General features: G+C 35.9%; 3 protein-coding genes across 3 annotated transcripts in view; 1 reads left to right on the top strand and 2 right to left on the bottom strand.

Annotated features, from left to right (window-relative positions):
• The window catches only part of LOC136823765 (uncharacterized), a 56,454-nt gene extending 39,970 nt beyond the window's left edge, over nt 1-16,484 (bottom strand). The window contains exons 1-5 of the mRNA XM_067079935.1: nt 16,407-16,484; nt 15,139-15,338; nt 14,565-14,697; nt 14,301-14,414; nt 11,259-11,479 (exon numbers count right to left, since the gene is read on the bottom strand). Coding sequence (XP_066936036.1) covers nt 11,259-11,479; nt 14,301-14,414; nt 14,565-14,697; nt 15,139-15,338; nt 16,407-16,419 — 681 coding nt within the window. The 5' untranslated portion in view covers nt 16,420-16,484. The remainder of the gene's footprint in view (nt 1-11,258; nt 11,480-14,300; nt 14,415-14,564; nt 14,698-15,138; nt 15,339-16,406) is intronic.
• Nucleotides 18-7,461, top strand: LOC136823764 (amiloride-sensitive sodium channel subunit alpha-like). Its single transcript, XM_067079934.1, has 8 exons — nt 18-501; nt 1,350-1,498; nt 2,432-2,615; nt 3,348-3,519; nt 4,339-4,389; nt 5,060-5,243; nt 5,923-6,014; nt 6,664-7,461. The coding sequence occupies exons 1-8, from the start codon at nt 322-324 to the stop codon at nt 6,798-6,800; spliced, it is 1,149 nt and encodes a 382-aa protein (XP_066936035.1). The 5' UTR covers nt 18-321; the 3' UTR covers nt 6,801-7,461.
• A 2,793-nt stretch (nt 16,485-19,277) lies between the features above and the next one.
• On the bottom strand, nt 19,278-23,489 carry LOC136823893 (uncharacterized). Its single transcript, XM_067080049.1, has 5 exons — nt 22,982-23,489; nt 22,650-22,791; nt 21,184-22,445; nt 20,293-21,027; nt 19,278-19,553 (listed from the first exon to the last, which is right to left on the bottom strand). Exons 1-5 carry the CDS (start codon nt 23,487-23,489, stop codon nt 19,315-19,317), a joined length of 2,886 nt encoding a protein of 961 aa, XP_066936150.1. The 3' UTR covers nt 19,278-19,314.
• Nucleotides 23,490-27,908: the final 4,419 nt, after the last annotated feature.

Here is a 27,908-nt window from a genome sequence, read left to right as displayed (position 1 = left end):
CAAGTTTCGAGAGGTATGACGATCGAAAACGAAAACGAAAACAAATCGAGAAACAATCATGCGGCCGAAAATTCAAAATCAACGAAAGCAAACCAATTATTTTCCAATTTTCGTTCCAATGTTACTTTACATGGGTTCCCGTATCTATTTGAAGGACATTTTATTCGACGGTTAATATGGTTTATCATCACGACCGTATCGTTTTTATTTTCCTTTATCCTCTTCCAAGGGTTACTAGATGATTTCTTAGCTCGGAAAACAAGTATCCGAAAGGAACTCATACATAAAGACCCTTTAGAATTTCCAACTATAAGACTTTGCATGGAGAATCGATTTTCAAAAACTAAAATGCGAAACGCCATATTATCGACTGATGAGATAATTGGTATCGCTCCGATTTCGAATGAAAAATTGGAGATGTTAGCTAAAGAAAATGTGACCACTTTTATGGAAGTTTTGAAAAAATATCAACTGCGGTATAAGGATGTGACGAATACAAAGGTGGGTGAAATTAATTTCAGTTTACCTTTTAGATAGATAGAATCGATATTTTACGTAGATAGCCCAGTAATCAAGATTGTTTTCACGGGGTCCACGGCCAGCCGGCTATCTATGAACTGAACAGAACATTGGAAGGAGCGGGGATTCGAACCGCGAACCCCTGCTTTAAGACACTGACGCCTTTGACCACTTAACCATCGCTCCTTAAATCGCTGCCTTTTGTACGCTTATTTTAAAAGAATTGTGTTTATCCATTTAATTTATTTTTTGGGAAAATCAACCCAAAATATTGTTACGGTTTTTTCAGTTTAGGATCAAAATTCAACCTAAATTTACATGTAATGCACACCTGAGGCATTAAATGGCATTTTTAGTTCGATTATCGAATTCCATAATGGCTTAACGATTTTTTTTATGAAGTACAAAAGGAAAACTCGAAATTTTTCAATTTCGCGAGTATAAGGTACCAGTCGGCGAACACGAGCCGACATTTGTCTTGGATCCCGTACTGCATATATACAATAAATCAATTTATACTAATATATGCAAAGCATGGCGTTCTGAATCTACGTTAATGTACCTTTTCGACCGCAGTCGTGCAGTCAGGCACTCCACTTTATTATTTAATTCACCCCCCTAAACTCGATCCAATCCCTTTTTTTTTACACTTTTTTCTATTGTCTTTAGGAGCTTAAAAAAGACTCAAACGGTTTTAGGGTGGTAAAGCGCACAAAAAAATGTCCGCGTGGTAATTGGTGGCTACGGTCGAAAAGGTGTTTAGATTCAGAACACCATGCTTCAAAATAAATGTAAGTCAGTTGTATTTAAAACATTTATCTCTATTACAGTACTTAGATGGTACCATGTGTAGGTACAATGGCCAACAATGTGGTGAAGCGAATTTCACAGAGATGATCAAAATTGCAAAACTTTGTATGGAATTTAATTCATTCGATAAAAATAAAGCACCTCTCCTGACTCAGACACAGCCGTATCAGTAAGTAATACCTGTTTCGCGTAAAAACAGATCGAGTTTCATTTTCTTACAAAACTTTTCAAAACCCGTTCTCCGTAAGTACGTATACTGTGAGAGCCTCATTTAGCTTCAAATATTTTTGCTTTATGGAAGAATTACGTCATGAATCAGTAAAGCGCACTCGAGAATTAGCCTGTCATAAAATCTCTTCGTCGCAGAAAGCTTAGATAACTCGAATGTGTCCTTAACTCAAGCAAGTTTTATGGTGCTTTCAGTTAACAAATGCCTTGTAAACCTTATCTTCACTTATTGCATAACTCGAAATTTATTTAACTCCGACAAATTTGTTTTCCCCGTGCATTCGCATATCGAGACTTTCCCGTAACTTCTTTTTTTTCGACCAATAACAACGAAGAGCACCGAACAAATTCCAACAGAAAGCAAGCGATCGCAGCTCAATTCAATGAGTATATCCTGGGCCAAGCTATATCCGCCATCTTTGATCGGAATATTTTTAAGAAGCCATTGCAGTATTGAAAATTAACGTCTGATGGCGCTACATACCATCGAAAGTATCATCGAGGAAAAGTAGATCTAGCACTCTCTATTGAGTAATAGCGAATTCATGCATTTTCTCTTTTGAGGACGGTAGAGTGACTGAAGTGATTTGGAATAACCAATCCTCAGCTGGTCAGGATCTAGTCAAATTAGAACCTTACCGTCTCTGTCACGGAAAAACACACATACATAAACTATGTAGTGCTTCCATTAGGGTATCACTTTAAAAAATAAACCGATCAAAAAATTCGCTTAACGAGGATTAAGAAACTTGGTCCTTGAGTTTTTGTTCATCAGTTTTTGTTTAATTCTGACATTATTTCTAAAAATCTGAAAAACAACAAAATCACAGTTAACTGTTACTAATTTTTTAGGTAAAATTTTTTCTATTTACAGAGATGATGGTTTTGAGATTATCCTGGACATCGGTGACACATTATATGATTTCAATACATTCACACGAGGAGTGATATTTCAATTGAACCATTACGGAGATGATAAAACCCTCTCCTTCGATGAAGGTGATTACATACCATTGGAAACTGGCAAAATGACGACTATCTTCTTAAAAAAGAATTTGGTAAGTAGTAAGTCTACGACCGCAGTCGTAGTTAATTGCTGTGAGTAAAACAGAGAGACATCAAGTACTATATTTTTCTACAAAGTACAAAGTCTCGGTATGACCCGACCGTGGATCGCACCCAAGACCTTGTACGCCGTAGTACGGTTAGTTACCATGACTGGAATTCTGCGACAGTTCCGCTGATATTGCCCAGGAAATATTTTGGACAGCTCCCAGTTACTTACCGTTTAGATCAAACTAGACGGTCCCCGTCGTCGCAAACGTCGGTTTAGCATGCGCATCAAAATCCCTTAGGATGATAAAGATGGTATAGTTGATTGTCCCGAAGGCTCCTCTTTCGATAGCTATCTACCCGAAGGTAGGGGAGGGCGACACTTTTTCTCCCTGTATTGCTCCACTTATCCTTGATCCTTCTCTTAATTGCTGAGAGCAGAGAGGCATAAAGTACAATTTTGGGAATCTTTGGTATGACCCGGCTGGAGGTTGAACCCACAACCTTGTACACCGTGGTTGGATACTCTACCACTGCACTACGGCCGCTAATTTTAGTGTAGAATATGATTCTCTGAAGGAAAATCACTTCGATTCGATTCAGAGGATATTTGATTTTCGGGGTTTCATGAAAAATAAAAATCATGGTTTTCATAATATTTATGTGGCGAAAATAAGATTTCACCCTGAGTAAGGATAATCACTTCGATTCAGAGGATATTTGATTTGTCTTTTTAGTTCACCACATTACAAACACCTTTCACAGACAGATGTGGTAAAAAGCCGTATTCCATCATTGATAATGACCGACCTTACACCAAAGAACTTTGTATGGACGATTGTGTTTTGAAGGGAGTGTATGAAAAAGTTGGCTGTGTAGACGAACAGTATGCACCCAGGGTTTCCAAAGGTGATTATACAACCAGGATTACACGCATGACAAAATTTAAGTGGATAATAATTTTCGCATGGACGTTTTACACGAATCGAAGAGCTTAGATTTCTCAAGGACAAAATTTCGTGAATCGACCCCGTTTTCAAATAAATTCTTTTAATTTCCAAGGGATTTAGGGGAAGGGGGGTTTGGCAGAAATCCTGATTGGAATTTTATAAAAAACAAATCATTCTCGAGTTCTTAATCTCCCAAAAAAAGTCAAAATTTGCAATAGTTAATCCACTTTATAGCAACACACTTTTCAATCCTAGCCTAAAAAAAATTTGGCTGAAATTTTAGGGAAATAGTCTCTCTGAGGAGGGTAGCAAAAACGTCAAAAATTGGACAACATTTTCGAAATTCAGTCTCTCTTTGGGTCGATTTTCGAACTTTGCTACGTACATACGTCATCTCGCAAACCTAGTACCCCCGGAATCAAATACAGTTGGAATGTAGCTTTTGAAAGAGATATTATTACATACCTGTAGGCAAAAACAGCCATTGAATAATTCCTGGCTATTTACCACGGTAGAATTTCTTTTTCAAATTTTGCTTTCAAAATTGGATTTTTTGTCGCTCTTGTTGTACCAAAGAAATTCATTAAAATAAATCTATTGTCAATTTCATGAACAAATTTTATGACTTAAAGTAAAAGTAATTAAGAAAATCATTAAAAAAGAAAAACATTCGAACGTTCGATTATGGGAGTGTTTTAAGTGAAACGTTCGACTACCCATTGAATATCTGCTTATTATTGAACGAATAACCATTCGACATGCATACACTCATTTTTAGATATCAACATTTGTAACTTGAGTATGACATACTTTGCTCAAATGGCTTTGTGTAAGTATAGTTTCTTATAATCAGGAACTTTACCCCCTAGGATCCCTTCCCACTGGAAAAAATTGTCAAAACTAAAGTCTCCGATGGAAAATTATCCTCCAATTTTTGTCCCCACTGAAAATAATCAAATAAACAAATCCTCACTGCAAAATATATTATGCTATTTTTCCCATCCCCCTCTGGATTATTTGAAAACAAACGAATTTAAATCTCCAGCCATAAAAAATATGGGAATATCAATCACCATCGAGTTTCAGACCGTTATTTTTATCCCTACTGGCTGAAAAAATTTCACCGGGTCTGTGAGAAGGTAGGCTGTGCTCACCCTCTAGCGAAAAAAAGTTTCTTATAGGAAGTATATCTATAGAAGTCTGCGATTCAGACTTGTGAGAATGGAGCTTCTTTTTGTTTTTATCAGGGAAAGCTTCCTTTTTTAACAATTTGAATTCTGTTTTTAGGTATTTCAAGAGAGCCTTTTTGTTTTCAATTTCTTTTTGCAGAACTAAAATATCTTCTTCAGAGGGGTTGTCTTGCAAGTTTTGATTTGTTTTGGCTGCTTTTGAAGTGATCTTTTTTACTTCGACTGCTTGTCTATTGTTGGGGTAAGAAGCAGGCTCTTTGCGCGGGATAAATGAGCGGATTTGTTGGTCTAACCTGGTTGTCATTTCAGACGAAGAAGGCATCAAAGAACATAAAGTATGCTTCAACAAATGTCCTAACGAATGTGAAATGTATTCCTACCAGATTACGAACAAACCAAAAGTTTACGGCCATGAATTATTATATCAATATGTGAAAGAAAGTCGACCGTCATTGGCTAACTCTACTATGCAAGAGATCGAACACTACACAAGGTGAGTATGAAAAAAGACAATTTAGGTCCAATTTAGGACAATTCCCAATCTGAGAACTTCTCGAGGGGGTGGGGGGTAATAAGTCAAGCACTTTCTACGACCATCTTACATCTACATGGTTGAATTAGGGTAACTGGTGACTACTGTGCATCTCATCGCCGAACACCTTGAGACAACGTTGAGTGTTTCTTTCTCGTTCATCGTATTCCCAGGAGAACGTAGATTTGCAATACAAGGGTGAATCGCGGTTCAGGTGCAAGCGTTAACGGCTGCTTTTTCCACCTGCATCTCAAGGAGCTCAGTGATGAGATACACCGTAATCATCAGTCAACCATGTAGGCTTGTAAGCTCTAGTTTAGACGGCCCACTTTTCACCCTGCCTATTTAATTGTTTGAGTAGGCAAAAAGTGGGCAAAAAGTTGACAGTTAGTAAAAAGAAGTCAAATAAAAGTCTTACTTTGTCAACCAATTACGGGTCCAACGTGGTATTTATACAGAAAACAACATGGATAGGAGGGTGAATTAGGAGTTATAGCCCTGGAATTTTGAAAATATTTCAAAATAAACCAAAACATAGGTTTTTTTTTTTTCATAATAGTTCTTACATACTATAACTTACTATAACGACTTTGGTTCGATTCTTTTTCTGAAGTAATTTCAAAAACTTTGTTTTATATAGGAACAACATTGTGGGAGTTCACGTTCAATTTGCCAGTAAAGTTATATACAAAGAAGAGATGGAGCCGACTGTGTCCTTCGCCTCTATTTTTTGTAAGTACAATGACTCGTCCATTTTCGAATGTATTCCTGTAATGGGGTTAGTTTTCGCTTGAAATTGATTCAAATTTTCACGTTTTCGCGAATTTTCACCACTTTCAAAATTAAATCTTCAGCGTAAAGTCAAAGGAATAAGGAATAGGGCTTTAATGTGCCGCATTCCCAGTCAGGTTCAACTACCCTTGGAAGCAAACCTGAAAATATTTTAGTTGGACCCACCAATCCCCGAAGACGACGGCTGGGTTACCAGACCTCCCGCTGCAAAATTCTTGACGCAGTCTCGCAAAATTCCGTTATCTAAACCTTCCAGATGTTGAAAATTGTCCCGACCTTCAGAGCTTTAGAGTGCCGGATGAAAATTTCACCATCTGGGTACCAGGTAACCGGCTACGTGCGCAAGGTTGTGGGTTGAACCCACAGACAGGTCATATCAAAGATTCCCAAAATGGTAGTTAATGCTAATCTGCCTGATGCTCAGTAATTAAGTGGAGTAATTCGAGAAGAAAGAGTGGCGCCCTCCCCTACCTTCGGGTAGACAGCTATCTAAATAGGAGCCCTCGGGTCGCCTCCGACTACGTTCGCCGACTATGCTATATCCACTTAAAATTAAAAAAAAACAACTTTTTCCTCTCTCTTTAAACAGCAAGTATCGGCGGTGCGTTGGGATTATGTTGTGGATTTAGCATTATTACTGGTTTTGAGTTCCTATTTTTCATCTACGATATGATCAAATTATCATCTGATAATCGACAAAAACATCAACCTCAAAATCAACCTTGACAGCACTCGAAGAATGATTAAACAACATCAGAGGAGCACTGGTTGTCGTGTTAAAAGCAGTATATCTATTCATGAGTCTGTTAGCTTATTCTGTAAAAACGCACACAATTCATTCCAATTTGCTGTCAAAACATTGTAAACTCTCTGGTCATTGAAGTGTTATATTAAAGTGAAAACATTGCAGTGTTGAATCGAACAATCAAGTTACGTCACGCGCTATCTTTTGTTTTGATGATTGATTGGTTGAATAACAATGCAATCTTTATGCAAGCTCAGCGTTTTTGAAGCAGCGATTCAGACCTCGGAAAACATAATGTCAAACTGGCTTTAAAGGTTTATAAACTATCCAGCGAGATGATAACCGAAGGTCAAAGAGGAATTCTCGACCTTTCCCAAGCAAGCAAAAAGGGGACAAAAAATTACACCAACCTAAAAGTTCCGACGTCCCGAAGTCCTGAATTGAAATATATCAAATTTCGGAATAAAGATAAAAAAATAAAAAAAACCAAACATTTTAAACTTTTATTAAAGACATGAGCTCGGCGAGGGTAGTTAACAAAAAAATAAATATCTGGTTCACTTTTCAGAAAAATTAGAATTTAATCATCCCCGAAAATCGATGCTTTTGATGGATTTTCTTAGCGTTACTGCCTCTGACCCCTTCTCGAATCAATTTGATGATTATATTTCGCGATCGCAAGTTTTCCTGTAAATTCGAGAAAGTTTTAAAAACGGTATTTTTGCCAAAGCCCTCATTGCCCCCGGCGTGCGAATCGAATTGAAGGGGCCAAAAATTATGTCGGCCACCATGGTTGGGCAACGAAGAAAAGCCTTTTCACCCTTATTTCACCCTACTAAACGGTATACAGCACCTGACCCCGAGAATGTAGGTGAAATTTGAATCAGACCTGAAAGATGTAGATTTGCATTTTAAAAGATATTAAATATTTTCAACGAAATTTTGAGCTCCCAAAATCCTTTCCCAGGGGTTAGTTTCATTACTTTTGATAGATAGACCAATTTTTTTGGTCCTTGAAGTTGACTCCCATTTTCGTTATAGCCCCCAGAATGTAGGTTTGGTTTTATGGCTTTAAATCTAGTAATAGTAAAATGTTGATATTTTTTCAATTGGATTAATTCTAACAGCAAATTTTAGAAATGTTTTATGCGAAAACAATATTCTAAAGAGCATTTTGTTATTCTTCATTCTTCTTCACTTTTTAACCCCCAGAATGTAGGTGAAAAGATTCGGTTGTTGAGAATGGAATTTCGGTATTCATCGGAAATTATTGTTCTATAAGTGAAATTCATACTTTAGAAATATACGCTGACAAAAAATTAACAAATATATTAATTTCATCGTACTACAAATGAGGAAAAGTAAAAGGAAGGACGAAAAGAAGAGACAAGAAAGTTGTTTTTATTTTGTAGGTTGAAAATTTTGTGTTGAAATATGTGAATAATGTAACAACACCCCTGCCTCACAGCCCCGGTGGAACTTTTTCCCATATCGGGTCCAAAAATTTCTACTTAAGTCCAAATTGGAATAGAAATTCTATTGCTCCAAACTTAGGCAAATTTTCTGATTGGGCTGGGGCTCCAACGGGTCTGGGACACGTCGTAAAAGCTCAAAATTTCAATATTAATCATGTCTCAGGTAGTACTTTCATGTTATAAAAGTACAACAAACAAGTTTTATATAATTTGACAGACTTTTATATGTCGGGTTATAAAGGCCCCCAAATTGTAGGTCAACTAACCCCAAAAGTTAGGTCAAACATTTTCGTCAAAATATCTAACTCAGAACAGTAAATATTGAAATGGACTATTTTCCCCATTTCCTTAGTTCATCAGAACTAAGAAAATACCCTATCATCATAACTTAATTCCAATAGATTTCGATTTAGAGAGGATTTATTTAAAAAATGTCTCAGTTCGGGTAATATCCAATCAACTTCCATTCAGATTTTCGTTGGAAAAAATTAATTCAAGTTAAAATTTTCTGTCCAGAAATAATCAGTAAGATGTAACAGTATGCTCTGAAACAAATTTTTATGAAGTTGAACTATCGTTAGGGCTACAATGCTAAAAAATGAGAAACCTACATTCTCGGGGTTTACTACATTCTCGGGGTCAGGTGCTGTATATAAGATTTTTTTAAAGTAAAAAAAAATTACTTTGCAAAATATTGGTGGGGGTATGGCCCTTCGGGAAATGAAATAAATTAGTTGAAAAAGGGGACGATTTGCGAAAACATGAGGAAAACTTTCAGTACGAAAGTTCACTTACCCCCTAGGATTTCATTAGTATATGAGGACACCACCTTGAAAGGGAATGAGTTCCTCAACATGAGGGTATAATTTTCCAATTGAATGGTTTAAATTGACACGGAAAGGATCCCCTACTGGAATGTTGATTTTCATAATAGTAAAATTAGAATGAACGAAAGTATTAGTATTCTTCTCAAGAATACACGTTTTTTTAAGAACATCAAAAATTTTTGAGGCCTTCGGATGTCCTTAACTTTTTGGGCTTCGAGCCTAAAAGTGTTCTTATTTTCACCAATTTTCCTAAGAAATCGAATGTTTTTGAGTCCATAAAGCCTTAAAATGTTCTTAACTTGTTCTTAACATTTTGGCCGTCCAAGCCTTATGTTCTTATACAGTTTGTTCTTATAAAAAAACGTGTAGTAAATAATGTGAGCTTTATGGGGCGCACAAGTATTTTAATAAGAGCTTCAATGATTTTTGAAGCCTTCGGGTGTTGTCAAATTTTTGAGTTTTGAAAACTTTCTTAAAATTTTTTGAAAATGTTCTTTATTTTCCCCATTTCGTGAAAATTGTTGTGCGATTTCCTAAAGAAATTCGGTACTTTAGAGTACAGAAAGCATTAAACTGTTCTTAACTTTATCTTAATATTTTTTTAGCCATCAAAGACTTATGTTCTATTTGTTCTTATTAAAAAATGTGTTATTCTTTTTAACTTGAATGGTTGAAAGTTAACCAATTGATCCCTTCAAGTGGTCTCTTTATTTGTCATTTAAAATTTCCAGGGGTGACCAAAGGGGTGACTTTTGAAAGACCCTTATCATGGCTCCGTCAGAGTGCCTTTCAAAATTTAATTAACAAAACTTAATGAAATTTTGAAACCAATATACACATTTGATTCAGGTCTTCTTGGTAACTTTAAAAAAATGTCAAATGGAAGATTTAAAACAATTTTAATTATTAAATTCATGATATGCGCCACTGGAGAGTCTTTTAAGAACTTAAAATTTCCACCCAATTCGTCACCTAAACAATAGAATAAGTATTGGGTAGAAAAAAAAAAGCAGAAAAGTTGCATAATTTCGTGAAGTCATCGCAGTGGCGCATATATCATGAATAATAGAATTTTTGTCAGTAACATCTTAACTAAGTTGAGCTTAGGAACCAGTGGAATCTCCATAACTCGAACAAACGCAAGAATTTGAAATTTTCCGCGAGTTAAACAGTACAACAGCACGATTATTTATATTTTGAAATTCGAACGTTCGAAAATCTAAGCTAAATCTGAGCAGTTTTTTTCATTGCGATTCAGTCCTCAGTTCAAATATCGATAATCTGGCTTTAATGGATTTATAAATGAATCATTTTGATCTCTCTGCAATGTGTCAAGTATCACATTCTTTTTACAAGATACATAGCATCGTTGCGGGCCTCGTTTTCATAAATAATTCACCTAACTTATATATAATACATCGTTGTCAACTTTGATTATAAAAACTGAGAAAAGTGTAAACACTTGTAAGATATTTAATATAGGGTGTTTAAGCAAGGATATATTTAAACCAAGGCTGCCCATTAATATTATTTTAATTTCGAGATGAGCGTACGGCAGTCGTTAGAAACACGAGAAATACTTGGAGATAATTATATTCCAGGACCCACGCCACCGTGTGGGTCGGAGTCATGGCACCGCTAACTTTTTCTATTGGAAAAATTATTTTGAAAATATTACTATCATCATTTTGTGAAAATCAGTCTGAAATAAGGCCATTTTTAAAGGAGGTCAAAATCAAAGCATTCTCTCATTAGCGCCAACCGTGGTTGCACCTCCTTAGTCCCTTTAATTTCGGCCGCTCCACTTTCCAGACCATGGCGTGGGCCATTGAGTTTCAAGCCCGAAAGGCTAGAGGCGAAACTTTAACCCTTCTCAGGCAAGAGAAATTGAAGCCACTTATTTTCCATCCAAAACGCACATTGAACGCGCCGTAATCATAACGACGGATTGTATCTAGCGGTTTCTTTGTTTTGAAGGACTACAGTTTCAATCCAGCGTTTGTGTAAAAACTACGCGCGTTCTGAATGGGACATGAAAATGGGTAAGTGGTTTCATTTCTCATCCAGAAGTCTCACCTTAAGCCCTTCGGGCTTGAAACTCAATGACGTGGACCCTGTATTAGAAAGTAAACAGTACCTTATCTGTTTGATCAGCCAATCCAGTGAAATGATCACCCATAAGAGAACAAAATTGTTGTATGAATTCTCTGAGCTCTTCGTTAGTTTGACACATCTCCATCACTTCGCGTGGATTCTTTTGAAATTTCTCGATAGCAGAACTGAAACGGGGGTCCATAAATTGTTTGGATAGTTTCGGATGTTGCATGATTTTTGTTAGAAGGTCTTCTGTTACCCAGTCTAAAAAATTGGAAAGTTCATAGAGTGTGGTCCATTAGATTGAAAACCTACATACATTGCTTAATAGTTATTGTATTTTTGGTTTTACGTAAAATTCTGCGTCAATTTGTATATTTTATTTTATTTTCCGATTTATTTAATGTTGGTCTGACATAGTTATAATAAAATACTAATTAATACCAACTGTAGAGAATACGCAATACTATAATAAAGAATATATACTTAAGATAAAAAAATTTATATACATATTTTACAAAGACAAACATTTGTAAGGTTTATTTCTTTCAGCGAGGATTTGAAAGAATCGATTGATGGTTTGAGCTTAATTTTTTCTGGGATTTGATTCCAGATCAGGCTTCCTCGGAATAAAAAGGATTGAGTTCCAAAACGTTGAGACTTAGCCTTAGGTATTGTCATCAAAACTTTGTTTCGGAAGTTAAATTTTATTTCCTTCGTTATATAGATTTGTTGCATGAACTTTGGATTTAATTTATTTTCGGATTTGTAAACCTCACAAAGTAGAAAGCAAAGCTGAATTTCATGAACCGTTTTACATTTGGCGTTTTGCAATAAAACCTCATAGTCATTTATGAAATCACAAAGTAATGTTCTCAATGCCCGTTTATGGACTTTGGTGATTTCTTCATATGTAGTTTTATTACAAAACATCCAAATTATTGGTGCATAGTTAAATGTTGACATGATGTAAGCGTTAAATATCAACTTTCGTTGATCAAAATTTAGATAATTGCGAATTCTGTTCAGACTCCAGACTCTCGACCTAGCTTTAGAGCAAAGATCATTGATATGTAATTCGAAAGTGAGATTGTTATCAATGGTAATACCGAGAAGCTCAACAGAATTCGTAGATTTTATAGTTACATTTCTGACAGTGATTTCTATAGGAATATTCTGATTTCCTAAAACTAGCATTTGAAATTTACCAGGATTTGCAGCAAGGTAGTTGTTTAAAAACCAGTCTAAGATTATTTCCAGGTCAAACTCTAGATTCGAGATGACTTCTGCAAGAGTTTCAGCACACGAGTGTAAGGTATTATCATCGGCAAAATTGCAGATGCTAGCTTTCACAATAAAAAGAAATAAATCATTTATGAAAATATTAAATAAAAGAGGCCCGAGAATCGAGCCTTGTGGAACACCTAGAGTGATCTCTTGCCATTCGCTGTATTCAGAGCCGATTTTTGTTCTCTGATAGCGATTACTTAGATAACTTTTCAATAGTTCAAGACTCTTTGTATCAATTGCGTAGGCTTTGAGCTTTGCAATCAGAAGTTTGTGATCAATGCAATCGAAAGCCTTCGACAGGTCCATCAAAACTGCCCCCACCTTTCCGGACCCATCAAGACTTTGATGCCATTGACCAATCATTTGTATTAATGCATGCTGAGTGCTGTGTTTAGCTCTAAACCCGCAGAGTCTTGAATCGAAAATGTCATCGAAGTAGGAAGAGAGTTGGTTATGAATTATTCTCTCATAAATTTTAGAAAAAGCTGGTAAAATACTAATTGGTCGATAATTTTTCTTCAGAAACTTGTCTTCCTTTTTATAAACAGGAGTAACCCTTGCCTTCTTAAGACTTTGGGGGAATTTGCATGAATTGAAAGCAAGGTTTATGAGTTTTGATAATGGTTCTGACAGTATATCAGAAACCATTTTTATTAATTTCACTGAGAAAGGACCGCTGACAGATTTATCTTGATTTAGCTTGAGTATGACACGATGTGTGTCTTCAGGCTTTACATCACTGAAGGAAAAAGATTTGTTTTTAGACATGGATTCAGTGATGCGTATAATACTTGGATGGTTCGACAGCGAATCAATCTCAAGGTCTGTAGGAAGATTGGAATCTGAAGTTTTTAGACCAAGATTTGACGCGATATTTACAAAAAAGTTGTTAAAGATTTTAGCGATGGTGGCTTCATCGTCTATCAGTTTTGAATTTTCAAGCAAAAAGATTTTTTCATGATTTTGGATCTTTTCAGAAAAATAGGGCTTCGCTGATTTCCAAAAGCTTTGCGATGTCCCTAGATCATGAAAGTACTTTCTTTTTGCTTTCCTATTTAAATTTACAACAAGATTTCTTTGTTTGCGATATAAAGTTTTATAATGTGTGTTTCCGGTCACTTTTGCTTTGTTTTTGTAGAAGGTGCGAACCATAATTGCATAATTGATTGTATACAATCTGAAGGTATTTAAAGCAAAACTCGTTTAATTTCCAAGAGGTCAAATTTTAATTTCTGAAAAGGCTCGGCAGCAAACGTGTTTAACCCCTCATCCCATAAGAAAGATTCAATTATTTGATTATCAGAAAAGTCCATCCCATTTGGATTTAGTTAAAAATCTGAAGGGAAAACGAATTTTTCAGTTATTCTAACTTTCGGTTATTCGAAGTAAATTCTTATCCCCCTTGGAGCTTCGAATAACCGGGAGTCGACTGTATTATGGCCTGATTGTAGAAAATTACTTTTTTGTTAATTCTGGTTAGCAAAGACGATGGTAGTACTTTGATATCATCAAGAGCATTGTCTCTAAGACAATATCCCTGTTAAGAATATCAGGCAGGAGTTTCAATGCTATCTGGATATCCAGGGGGTTAGGACATATATATAAGGAGAGAGGATATTCAGGGGGTACAGGACAGAATGCATTGATATCCTCATCCCTTTCTATCCACTATTTCAGGTCGGATATCTAGGCTGGGGGTCTATAATTTTAAGCTAGACATCCAGGGACTGTGAAACTTGAAAAATAGATATTCTCAACAGGGGCTACGAAAAATTTCTGGAAAAGACAATTTTACCTTGTGACTGCAATAACGGTATTTGTTTTTTCATAGCATCTTGAACTTCAGTAAAGACTTTGGAATCTTTTTGTGATTTTTCGTCCTTCGTGATGTCAAAATCACCCTTGACCCCTGTTCATAATGAATAAAGATATTAAGAAAACATTTTTTCTCTCGGAGGCCGAAGCAAGCTATAACATCACTATTAAATACCCTCATTGAAATTAAAATTTCTCGAGTTGCATCTCTTTAAAAAAAATAATTATATTTTGAAGTACATACCCGGTGTAGAGCCTTTGTTTGGCTTATTAGCAGGCGTGCTTTTCTTGTTGCTTTCACCTGACAGGAAGCCTTTTTGAAATCCACAAAAATTAATGCTCGTCTTTGCACTCTTGTTAACCGTACTTTGTTTTTCCTAAAAATGAACAATAAAGTTGGACAGTCATTTCTGGCAAATTTTATTGCAGCCCCACTTCTAAGAAATTTAGATTTTGCTACCAAGCGAAATTCCATTAAAACTTAGCCCTTCAGACCCATTATCTTTTGAGCAGATCCTGGTTAAATGAAAGCATTGTAAGAGAGTATACTACTGAGAAAATTAACAATCTTACAAGCATGCCAGGAAAGGGTTGTATTACCCTCTCATTCCGAAGCTACTTAACCTATTACTTAACTTATGGAGGTTTTTTCGTGTTTTGTTAAGTAACGTAATTTCCACCATTATGGAAGCGAACGTTCGATTTGCGTAAGGGATCGTCTCTACAAATCGAACGTTTGCTTCCATAATGGCGGAACTACGTAACTTAACAAAAAATGAAAAACTCTATAACATAATGCTTTAACTTTAGTCGGTTACCATTTTCTCTTTGAATGGTTTTTGATTGCCCTCTTTATCATCTTTGCCAAGGATTTTGATAACACTTTCATTTTTCACTGAAAATTCACTTTTGGCGGGTTCAAGGAATTCAGCTTTTGGTATTGATGGACTTTTATTTGTCTTCTTTAGCGTCAACTTTTGAACTGTTTCTGTCATATCTTCGAGAGGAGGTACATCATCTGTAGATTAATCAAAAGAAGGGTTACAGTGAGTAATACAGTATGGCCCAAAAAAAGCAGACAAATTTTTATATAAAATAAAATCCTCGAAATTTTATGCAAAATTCTATGAATTAATATTTTAAAATCTCCAAAACATATTCAATCATCTTGGATTGAACATCCTATCGACTGAACAGAGAATTTTTATATTATTTTTCAATCATTCTATGCCCACTTAAAATGATGATTTTTGAGGATTTTACTTTATATAAAAATTCTCTATTTTTTTTGGGATACACTGTAGTCTACCCAATATCAATTTGGTAATGACTACTATTTAAAAAGTCATTACTAGACTTACTTTTAGGGTATCTGAAATACAACTTCTATTGCCTACGATACTTAAAATTTGATCGTTTTCAATAGTACAAATAGTAGGGGGCCAAGTCTGGGGTTCCGTGACATCTTTTTTACGACCTAACCATTTTTAGTCTATTCCAAAGAATTCAGTGTATTACAAGATATTTTTGAGAGGGAGAACACGGATTAGGCTCGGGAAAATATATTTTTTAGTACTTTTACTGCTGTTTTGTTTTATTGATTATCACGTTATTGATTACCCAATGGATAATGGACTGTAATTGGCTATGTTAATGTTTTCTCATTTATAAGCATAACACTTAAAAAGTGCACAACTTTGCTCGAATTCGTATCTTGTCTTCAAACAATCGTTTGAAAATAAAGCTGAGAAGACTTTTAATTTTTTAACTTTTTTTTCTAAAGTCTTCTCAGCTCAATTGTTTTAAGAAACGAATTTGAGCAGATTTGAGCCAAGTTTTGTTTTTAGAGTGTTATGCATTAACATTACAGTAGTCCATTACAGTCCATTATCAGTAATTAAGAACGTGAAATTAATAAAACAGATCGGCAGTAAAAGCACTAAAAAATAACATGTTGAAGACAGTGTTGACAGATCTTTATGTGCCGATATGGTAATCGGTTTGGGTTGACATTGTCTGAAATTTTTATCGTATTTCTGATAATTGCAGTCATGTACTAATACTTATTGATACTAATTTTACATACCATCTTCAATCATCTTGAATGTGTAGATCTTTCAGTTCTGATTTAATATTTTGATACTAAAATGCTTTCTTTTTCCCTGTGACAAAAAGGATAAATATATTGAGAGTTAATGATGATGATGAAAATATTATTGATGTTAGGTGGCAGATTGTCTTGTGGGACCATTCAAAATGTATGTAGACTTCGAGGCAAAGGGGGCCGTTCATACCAAATGGTACATCAAGAGATGTAAGCAAACTTTGCAAATTTCTAAAATTTTCTCTACCTTTCTATTTTATAAAAATATTGTCACTGACACATTGCAAATCTCCTTTATTCCATTTGACCTAGAAAGATGAAATTTTTGAAAGCCAAACAAACCAATCACAAGCTTTTTATTAACAATACCCATTATTAAAACAACCAATCAAAAAACATGCCACAAAAAGAACAAGTAACTATTGTGCCACAGAAAATATGGCAAAATCCCATCCTCCACAACCAAACATCCTTTCTAACACAAGACCCCCATTGTAAAGACCTACTAAATTCAAGCTTCGACTATGGACTTTGATCTGAGTGACACAATCCTAAACGGTGAGAATTTTGGAATTTTTTAGCCCTAGCTTACACCCCTGGCCTAGTCCAGTCCAGAATAAATGAGTTATGCACCAATGATATCTTAATGGGTCCTCTGCAAAATGACTGAAGCATTGTACCATATTTGCATGCCAATGGTTCTTCAGTACTCATTTATCTTCCAATACCCTACAGCCCTCTTGTTAAAGGATATTTTCACCAGTCACTAGGTTATCTAAACGCAAAAAATCTACGAGGAAGACCTTCTCATTTGTAGATGAATATCATGAGATTGCTTCTTGGATGAGCTGAAAAACCAGCTCAAACCTTTTTAAAAAAGACCTAAGAAACATGCTGAGAATGAGAAAACAACATTTTTTGATTTGGTTTTCTTTAAGAACCTTCCAATCAAAACAAATGTTTTTCTTTCTTTGCATGAAACATAGGCTGATTGTGTCAAAAAATTTAGAAACATGTAAGAAACATTTAAGGCATTTTACTGCTTGACAAAACTAGTTTCTAAAAAAAAACCTGTAGTGGCACAACGATGGAGCGATTGTTGTCACTCGCACAGCAAGTTACAAACTCGCTATTTTTTAATCCCATTGGGCAATACCGTGAGTGGTCCTAAATCCGACAGCTCTGCCTAAATCCGACAGCTCTGCCTAAATCTGATCCCCCAAATAACTGCTATGAAAAAAAATTCTATGTTTACAAACATTCCCTCTCCAAGTTGAACAATAAACTATTGCAAGAACTCTCAAAACAAAACATCTAACAAGATGACTATAATGTCAAAAAAGTGTGAGTTGTAAAAATAATTACCTCTCTTATTTCGAATCTGTTGCTCGTGTTTAAAACGTTAACAATATTGTAATAAAAAATTATGTTTTGTATAAGAAGCAATTATTGCTATTAGGTTCAATTGGTTCAGTGTATCAAATATCTCAGTTTAGTTGACACTTTGGTATCTTCATTGCGTCATAGCAAAAGGTTTGTTTTTATTTTAGTTTGTATCTTTGAAAGACCACTCACGGTAGGCGGATGGGTGGCGGGCGTTCTCTAATTCTCCAACAGCATCCGGTCATTCCGGTCATTTTGAATGAAAACAAAAAAGAGTCAAAAAAATTAAAAAGGGCACGCTATCAGTGAAAGTTATTGTGACATGTTATGACAGAAAGTATGGTTGATAAACTTGGTGGAGTTATCAAAACAAATTTTTTGTCAAATCAAATGATATTGGTTCAGTAAAATGGTGGCCGAATTGCCATCAGCAATAAGCAAAAAGCTTGTCCCAGCTGTTGAAAAAACTACTTAAAGCACTATAGCTCTCACCCAACAAAATTGTCAATTTTGAAAATTAGATATTCAGAATCTTTCAATGATATATAACATAACAGGGTTTTGTGAATGTGCTGAAAAGATATTGGTTCTTGAAAGGTCAATAGATGGCCCATTTTGGCCCAAAATTTGATGAAACAGTAAAATTCACAAAAATATTTTCTCATCTTATTTCAACATGTTGTCATCAAAACTGTTATTACATCTTTCCTAAGGCATGTATTTTCCAAGATCAAAAATCATATATATACTGAAATATTAGCACTGTTTAAAAAAGATGGACATTTTTGGAAAACAATTGGAATGAAACATTTTTGAAAAAAAATCTGTTAATATTTTTCCCTTGACTATTTCTAAGGTATGACTAAGTCTAAAATTAAAGTTTGATAGCTAAATATCATCAGATGACTTGTTTGAACATGTCATATAAATATCAAGTTGATTGATGAACAAGTTATGGAGAAAAGATAATTTTAAACACCAACCTGGATTTTCCGTCACGGGCAACACAAACTTAAAAGTGCACTAAAAGATTATCTTGGTGTTTTTAAGTGAATTCTTTTAGTGATTCTCAACAGCCCTATAGGTAGGGAGGGGACTTAGAAATAAACAATTAGTGGCATATGTACAAAAGTTGCCAAATTATATAAAAAGAAGAAAAACATCGAAAATTTTGACCGGGGACCCTTTTCAGGGTCCCCCCGGGCCCCATTTCTGCGGGGTACTGCTTGCGGGGCCGGACCAAAAATAGCCTAACACCAACCTTCTCAAAACATAGTCATGTGGCATATCAAATTATCAGAAATTTGATGCTGATTCCAAAAATCATTAGTAATAGGGGTCAAAAATCAAGCCAGAAAAAGTTATGGTAGCTTTCTTGAACTCATTTATTTGAATAAAAATGTGAAAACTGAAAATTCTGTTAGTTTTAGAAAAATATGTAATTGTACTCAAGTAGATACATAATGTGTTATATATGTTTTACTGATTTCAAAGCAACTGAATGTTTTTAAACTTTAAAAGTTCTATTCATTTTGTCTGTGATGCCATCTGCAACACTTTTGTCAATGAGACATCTAATCCTCACGGTGCATTGATAGGCAACTCGATCAACTTTACAAATAATTTGATCCAATTTTGTATCCTGGATGTCGGCTTCTTCCGGAAATGTCCACTGGCTCCCAGATTTGTCTCTACGTGTGAAGTAAGAAACTCGTACTAAGGAGTCTTCAACTGATTCTATAACACCTGATAAATAGAGAAAAAGATTGTTTAATTTGCAAATTAATCATAAATAAGGGGAATCTAGGGGAATCTTTCCAAAGCTCCATATTTCTGAACTCACCTAAATACCATGTATATTCAGTACTATCATCCTTTAGCCAAGCTGCTGCCACGTGCATCCCTGAACTAAACTTGTTGTCATTCTGTTGTTTGCTATTTCTAACAGACTTTTTGTTAACTTCTGGATTCATTTCTTCTGCATCATTGGACCCTTCGATTTGCTTTGAACCAAACGTTGTCTCTACAAATAAACAAAACACAAAGGTGGAAAACTTGACTATTTTTAGGTCAAACTCAACTATTCATTCTATCACAAGCTTTCCCAGGCTTTCCAATAAGTTTTTTATCAAAATGCTGGGAGAAAAACTAAGAGACCCTGCTTTACATCCTTGTTAAAACTTTGAAATTGCCTCTTAAAACAATCAACAAACTCTTTTTCTCTTACCTTCCAAAGCACTGAGGATGCTCTTAAGATCTGCCATCGAGATACTGGTAGCTGCTTTGGCACCTTCAAAATATCTTTCTAACCCATCTTGATAATCCCTTGAACTCAACCTCTTGCCATTTTGCCTCAATCTAAACATTGATTTGTTGTCTCCAAATCCTGAACTAGCCTTTGCATATCTCACCTCCTTATACATACGATCAACTTTTTCTGTGCTCTCCTTACAGGAATTCATGAAATTCTCAACATCTTCCTTACATGTAAATGGCCCTGGTATTTGTTGACTCTTCAAAAAATGCAAATCCTTCAGGCGCTTCTCCTCGCTTTTGGCATTTAGCAGGTCTTTTTCCCTGTAACCTTTCTCCTGCATCTGTCTCATCTTCGTGTTCCAATTTACCTTGATTGATTCAATCTCTTTTGATTGAGACTGGTACTTTCTAAATTCTCCTGGTACAACTCTCTCCAAAACATCTGCAGAAGATTTCATGACGACTTTTCGAGATGCTGATTCCAAATTTCTTGAACCAACTCGGGCAGTACAGGCATAATTGAAGCTACCAACGTTTCTCTCCTCGCCAATGTTATGGACATCCACATGTGCGTCTAGCTTTGCTAATTGGTCTGTTGTTGCTTTTGAAACTTTGAAAACATTTGTTTTCTGATCTGCATCCTTACCAAACCCAAAAATAGCACCCTTTTGGTGGTGAAACCCATCTGCAAACTTTTCCAGTGCAATACGAATGAACCTTTCGATTTCCTTCGGATACTTCGTAATTGTCTCTTCAAGTGAGTGTAGAAGGAACTGCTTCTTTGGGAGGGAGCTCTGGAAGATGTCTTCAGATGCGAAACTGCACACACGCTCAAGTGAAAGAAAAAGTGATGCATCAATTTCTGTCAAGTCCTTGTAAAGTTGCGAAAAGCCTGATAAAAGAGCTGAGTAGTTTGTTTCTTTCGTCATGAGAAGTGAATGGTATGGTACTGTCACGTGTATACCTGTAAAGGCAATTTTTGAAAAATGGTGAATGAATTACTTTTAATGAATATAACATTTTCATACAAAGTGTGTTTTCTGTAAAACAGATTTAATGTACCTAAATTTGTCAAATGAGCCATCTGGTAGAAAAAAATCAAATAACTGTTAATAAATACCGAGTAAAGCAATAGCAGCAAATATTGGTTTCAAGATTTCCATTTGAACAAAGCTTCTATCGATGATGGCTATGTTGTTAAGGATATCGGAGTACTTCTCAAGATAGGCAGCAATATCATCAATCAAATAATTCAACCTTATACAGCACACAGGAAGTCTATTAAATCGTGAATCTTTCAAGGAAAGTGAAACATTTTCCTTCGGTTGAATAAATTCTCCAAAATGGGTACTGTAGTTCCAGGGCTTAGCAGAAAAATCCTTGCAGATGAAATTTGAGAGACATTTAACAGCTTTTATAGGGAAAGATTCTCTTCTGAAGTCTACATCGACATAAAAGCAGTCTGCTAACTTCTTTCCACCAAGGTGATCGTGAATTTCTTGGCACAACTCTCTGATCTTCCGATCGAACATCATCAGTGGGTGGACGTTGCATAGAAGAGTTTTTGGAACATCTTCAATATCCAACTCTTCGCACACTGATTCTATCACACCCAAGTTGTGAGCGGTGCTGTCAGACATCACAAAGCTAACCTTCTTCAGGATATTCTCCTTGGAGAATTTTCTATTACTTGCTGCAGACAAGATGTCAAATGTTGTAATTTGTAAATCCTTAAGTGTCTCTTTTGATTCAGTAAAAACACCAAATGCTGGGAGCGCTCTCCTAACTCCATTTATCGAAAGAGATTGAACAACATAATTGCCAACCTTATTCATTCCTGACCCATCATAGGAATAAACGATGCATGTGCTATTTGTTTCATCTAACATTATATCTTCAACAAGTAGACTCAAAGCCATAGCTTCAAAGAGCTTTGAGTTGACACGATAGTTTTTCTTCATCGGTAGTGTATTATTGTCAATATCTTGTTCCCTGCTGTAGGATTTCCACTTTCCATATTTCTTTCTGTCAAACAGATCGTTAGCGGTTTCTCTTACAGCTGCCTCAGCTTGCTCATAAGACATATGATAGACTGATATAAACTTTTCAATCAAGATGTAGTACTCTGGACGAACACTATGGAGGCCACTCCGGATATGCCTGTACTCAAATGGAAGTGGATCATCATTGGAATGGTCATAGACAGGAACATATTGAAATTTTGGTCGTTTCTTTTCAGGTTCTTCAGGGTTAAAGTCTGGATCAAGTGAGTCTTCACAATCCATCTCTTCTTCATCAGAACAAGCATCTTGTTTTTCAAAATAATCTTCAGGGTATGACTGGTTAAGTGATCTGTTCATTCTTTCCAATTTGCGGTTGTTGCTAAATTTTAGAAGATGAAAATTTGTATTTAGAATTGTGGGCGCTGGAATTATTCTGTAATAAAAATTTGAATCTAATAACAATTTAGAATTTTAATTTACAATGAATAGCAATGTGCCCTCCCGGTTATTACCATAAGTGCTTTATGGCAACTCCTGAACTTAGGCACAGGATGATTCATTTTGATAAACATAAGGAACATACCTGATTTCCCATTGTCTATCAGTGAAACTGGTACAAAACCCTTCTCGTGGGATTTGTTTTTGGTTATTGTAAAATGTCCAGTCATCTTGGCACATTTTGACTCCCCAGGTTGTTTCTTGTTGTTTTAACCTTTCTTGTGGACCTTAAAATGAAATTTAACACCAATCAATTTGAAATGTAAACTTTAAGCTGCTATAATTTATGGTCTATTGATTGAACTAAACTTATATACCTTGACAAAAGATTGCGAAGAATTGAATTGGATATCACTGTCAGCTAGGAAAGAATTTGCCCTAGCAATTAATTACACTGACAATAAAAGAAAATCTTACCAATTATGTCAAACAATTCGTTAAGCTGTTTGCTGAATTTCTCAAACTTAGACCAGTAATCATCTGATTTCTTTGAAGTGCTTCTCTTTTTCAATGAGTCATAATCATTTGATAATGTTCTAATATCACGTTCCACTGTTCGATAGTTCTTTGGATAAACATTGCAAAAAATCCATTGCAATACAAGATCCTTTGCCACGGTTTTTTCAAAATTCTCATTCTTTCCTATATTGACCATCTTAGTGGTGAATAGATATTCCAACACTTCCTTGCCATTTGGTAGAACACCCAAAGGTAATCTTTCCAACATCTCAAACTTAACACAGGTATCACAATCTTTACATTCATCTGTCCACTCTTGTGGCAGTTTGTGATGCTCTTTGCAATTGAAAAACTTTTTATTCCTCTGTGTTCGTTTTGGTTTTTCCTTCACAACTTCTGGCTTGATGAAATACTCTTTTGCTCTTGTTCGAAGTACATCAACTTCATTTTCCTCGCCTTTATCCATAATGAAACGCTTTTGAATACCTTTTTGTCTTTTCTTACTTTTTTCAAATCTAAAGATCAAAAGAACTTAATCAACCATTGAAAACTAATTGCAAATCTTCCATGCGTACTCCTTCATAATTTTCTTTTTACTTTGTTTTGCATCTACCATTTCCTTTCACAAACTCGCACTGTCATTATTTATGATAATTTACAGACCTAAGAAAACTTTTAATTGTAAAATCTACTCTAAAAAGGAAACTTAAATAAACCTGAAAATGTCTTCAAAACATGAAACCTATTACAATCAATTAACCAGAAATATGCAAAAGTTTCACTACTAGCTACAAGAAATAGAAGTCATAGTCTAGGTTTTATTCAAATTTCTTGCAAATTATGCAATTTACTCAAAAAAACGGTTCAAGATATGGTCATAACTTTTTCTAGCTTGATTTTTGACCCCTATTACTAATGTTTTTTGGAATCAGCATCAAATTTCTGATAATTTGATATGCCACATGACTATGTTTTGAGAAGGTTGGTGTTAGGCTATTTTTGGTCCGGCCCCGCAAGCAGTACCCCGCAGAAATGGGGCCCGGGGGGACCCTGAAAAGGGTCCCCGGTCAAAATTTTCGATGTTTTTCTTCTTTTTATATAATTTGGCAACTTTTGTACATATGCCACTAAATTCTATCTAATTTTTATTTTCTAAGTCCCCTCCCTACTATAGGTCTGATATTTTAAACATTTAAAAACTGAAAAAATTCTGCTTTGTTCAATCTTTTTTTGATTATGATTTTCCGTCACGGCGCAACGAAATTTTAGAACCCAAAAAAACTTCATTGGACAACTGAAAACTCTTCAGTAACATCCAAATTATCAATATTTAAAAACATAAAATTTTTGGTAAGGTAAACTACTTTGTAGCCTTTTTATGCACATTTTGTAAAAATCTTGATTTTTGTTAACTTTCCAGGGATTTTAGCCCAGAAATCGGAAATTTGGTCATAACTTTTCAATGGAGCATGGTCCTGCTCTGATTTTTTCACAAATTATTCATGAAATGATATCCTTTATGTCTGTATAAAAAATTTTGACTTTCTGAAAACTTCATTTTTTGTCATTTTTCTGACTTTTTGGGACGAACTTTTTGCTTATTGCTCATCCCATGTTTTGTCAGATAGTCCCAAAAGTTATGTTAGACTTAGAGCAGTTGACGGTATTTCTATTTCTATCCATTTGTTTGCATAAAAAGCTAAAATTTCCTAATTAGTAATTAGGAAATTGAGATCTAAAGAAAATTTCCTATTTAGGAAATCTTTCTAGTAGAAAAATTGTCTATTTAGGAAACTTTTACTGACTGCTAGCGTCCCGCCAAAATGCATATCAAAGATTAATGCTGCGAAAGCGCTATATCGTTTACTTGACTCTCAAGCAAAAAAATGCGCCTCAAAACTTCTAAAGGGATTCATGAAAAAATAACCCTGCGCTTTTTAATGAAATTAACATTTTCAAAAACTTTGAGAAGTTGCCTAGAATTTGAGCCATAGATGAAAAAATTTGAGCCAAGCCAACCTTGAAAACTAATTTGAAGATCAACTTCCCAAGAAAAAGATCTACGGGGGAGGCAGAACCCACCTAGATCCGCGCACCGCCGGGTAGGGCGGTCATCAAAAAAATGCTCTGTCTGCGTTGCAACGGGTGTTAAAAATGCATGCGGGCGGACGGGCGGTTGAAAAAATTCTCGGGTTTTTTTAATCACGTCAGTAATTCAGGGGCGGGTGGTGACGCGAGCAAAACAATTTTTGGATGGCCGTCAGAGCAATTGAGAATTTAAAAGCTATACTTTAAAAGAACAAGTTGCTTTTCCCGGATTTTTTTCCGCATCTCCGCACTGGAAAGTCAGCGGAAAATATGATGCGGGCGGGTGACGCGAATAGAACAATTTTTCGATGACCGCCTATGCTGTTGCCCGGAAATTTTGCCGGACCTCAAACAATGACCCATTTACATGTGCGGAATATTACTTTAGCGTATAAACAAGGCCTTAAAAATCGAAACGCTGTCTCGGGAATTGAATGACAAAATTTAGTTGGTTGATATTTGGAGGACTCTGCCGACGCACCGGACTTAACGTATAACAAACACCGGACACGCGAAAGTCCGGTGTAAAATGAGAATTTTTTTTACCACCGGACAATCTCTACACCGGAATTAAGGAAATCGGATGTCCGGTGTCGGGGAAGGTAATTTTTTTCCACCGGACAATCAAAACATCGGACATGGCCAGTCCGGTAATGGTGCGTCCGGTGTTTCTTAATTTTTTGTTTCGTAAATGTCCGGCGTCCAAAATTCCCTGTATGCAACAACGGACTGACACCGGACTTATTGCGTCCGGTGTAGCGAAAGGATACTTTTTGCCACCTGACAAATATACCGGACAGTCCGGTGCGTCGGCAGGGTCCTATATTTGGCTGCTGCACGTTCGCAATCTGTCATTTTGTCTCATTTTAAGTTTTCAAGTTTTAATTGATTGTCTTGGGATATTGAACTTGATTCAGGTAACTCTCATCCTTGTTGTTAAAATGCATCCTGTAGATGACTGATGTTGTTTTTTTCTGAAAGCTTAATTTCCTAACGTAAGTGTGACTAACTGGCATGCCAGTGGCAGCAGTACAGAAAACTGTTAACAAAACCTAAAAAAAAATCAATCTAGAATCTAGATCAAAGATTGGATTCAGCAGATGAAAAAAGCTACTATCATCTAGAAACTTGTAAGAACCTAATTGATAATGAATGAAGCAAAGGATGCCAAATATATATGCAAAAACCAAAAAATCTCTCCGTTGTTTTTGGAACGATCATCTCCGCCATGTTTGTTTACAAAATGTGATTTCTCTTCTCTTTTCTTTCCGTGTTTTCGGGATAAAGCCGGAAAAACGGGGTTGGTTTTGGCGCGAATCAACACCAATGGTCGAGACACGGATTTTTTCCGTCAATTAAAATCGCCTACATGACGCATGCTGCATCTAACGCTCGCGGGCCTTATGTCCACTACGTTTGCTTGGCATAGTCCCATTTAGGTTCTCTATTGTATTAGTCGAATGGTCGTACAGAGGTGACCTTACTTGATCAGTACGATGGACGTAGGGAGAGATGCGTGAGAGATCGGAGTGCATAAAATTACTAGAGCTAGAACAAGATCTCAGGTGGTAGACGAAGACGAAAAGATCGAAAGATTTTCAAAGCCGCTTTCAAAATGATCAAATGCTTCTTAAAAAGGTCAACGAAAAGCAGGAAGCCAGTCAGGCATTTATCATTTGATGTTTGTTGGAATTGTTTGTTTAACAAACCCCAACAAAGTCAACAAATGGGTGTTTGTGTCACGATTATGCCACGAAACAGACGAAAGCTTGTACTGGTTATCTGTAAGCTGACAGCTCCACCAGTTTTGAAGACGATTCAGTGTTATGTTGATAATAGCTTTAGCAAAGGTGTAGTCCAACTTCTATATTTGCGTATTTTCAGTTTTTTATCCTTATTGATAGCACCTGGGTATTCTCTGGCGTCTATTAGCAGCGTAAATAAAGCCTGGGCGGGTTGAACGGGGACGAGGTTCGGAGGTTGGGTGGAGCCGATTCGTTACCCCAATTTGTAGGGCAGGGACAGACTTTTCCATCCAGACTTTGCTTAACACCCCCAACGCAGTGGGTTCCATGAAAAAGTTCATAAAGCTTTCGGAAAGTCTATACAACATTTCGAGATTTCAGGAGGAAGATTATTCGACGCATTCTCGTTTTTCAATTTCTTAGTAATCAATATTGTTATTGGAAATAACTGGAGTGAGCTCAAGGGGTGTCTCTTCTGTTTTGGGAAGGGGTGGGCTAAAGTGATTATACTAAAAGTTTTTTGGATGGACAATATGACGCTGGACTTCTCAATATAGTTTGTTGAGATTTTGCCCGTGCAAATAATGTGGCAATCTGACGGTTGCTTGCGTAATATTTGATCTTTTCTGCTTCAGCTTCAAAATTTTGTGTCGGTTAAGTATTCTACGTGCCAGAGTTTTAATAGTGGCTTTAAAAGCATTCATTCTACATGCTTCATCAAGTTTGTTTGAGGAGATCATCGAGTTCTGAATCGTTACGCCATGGTGCCGCACTTTTACTTGGGTTTTTTGTTGGTATATGGTGGAATTGCTGAACCTCGTTCCCTGCGTATTATCAGCTTTTTGATGCTTATTGATAGCGCTAGATAATATTCTCTGGCGTTGTCTAGTTTTCGAACGCAAAGTATTACGCAATCCAAAAACAAAACGTCAGATTTCATTTGTTCTTCGATTTTGAAGTTATTGCATACTGCAGTGTAACTTTGTAACGCTAGATTTATTATGACGTATTGTGTAGAATAAAGTTCCCCTTCCCCCGCTAAGAGGGGGAAC

This window comes from Clytia hemisphaerica, unplaced genomic scaffold (assembly GCF_902728285.1).
Source record: "Clytia hemisphaerica strain Z4C2 unplaced genomic scaffold, Clytia hemisphaerica genome assembly, whole genome shotgun sequence".
NCBI lineage: Eukaryota > Metazoa > Cnidaria > Hydrozoa > Leptothecata > Clytiidae > Clytia > Clytia hemisphaerica.
Note: the sequence above shows the minus strand (reverse complement) of the source record. Positions and strands in the feature narration are given on the sequence as shown.

Coding starts and splice junctions, on each gene's coding strand:
- LOC136823764 (XM_067079934.1), top strand. CDS start 322: ATGGAGAATCGATTTTCAAAAACTAAAATGCGAAACGCCATATTATCG. Junction 2,616..3,347: donor TCTTCTTAAAAAAGAATTTG/GTAAGTAGTAAG, acceptor TTGTCTTTTTAG/TTCACCACATTACAAACACC. Junction 4,390..5,059: donor CTTTGCTCAAATGGCTTTGT/GTAAGTATAGTT, acceptor TTGTCATTTCAG/ACGAAGAAGGCATCAAAGAA.
- LOC136823893 (XM_067080049.1), bottom strand. CDS start 23,489: ATGGATAAAGGCGAGGAAAATGAAGTTGATGTACTTCGAACAAGAGCA. Junction 22,446..22,649: donor GATAGACAATGGGAAATCAG/GTATGTTCCTTA, acceptor TCTAAAATTTAG/CAACAACCGCAAATTGGAAA. Junction 21,028..21,183: donor TGCTGCTATTGCTTTACTCG/GTATTTATTAAC, acceptor TTGCCTTTACAG/GTATACACGTGACAGTACCA.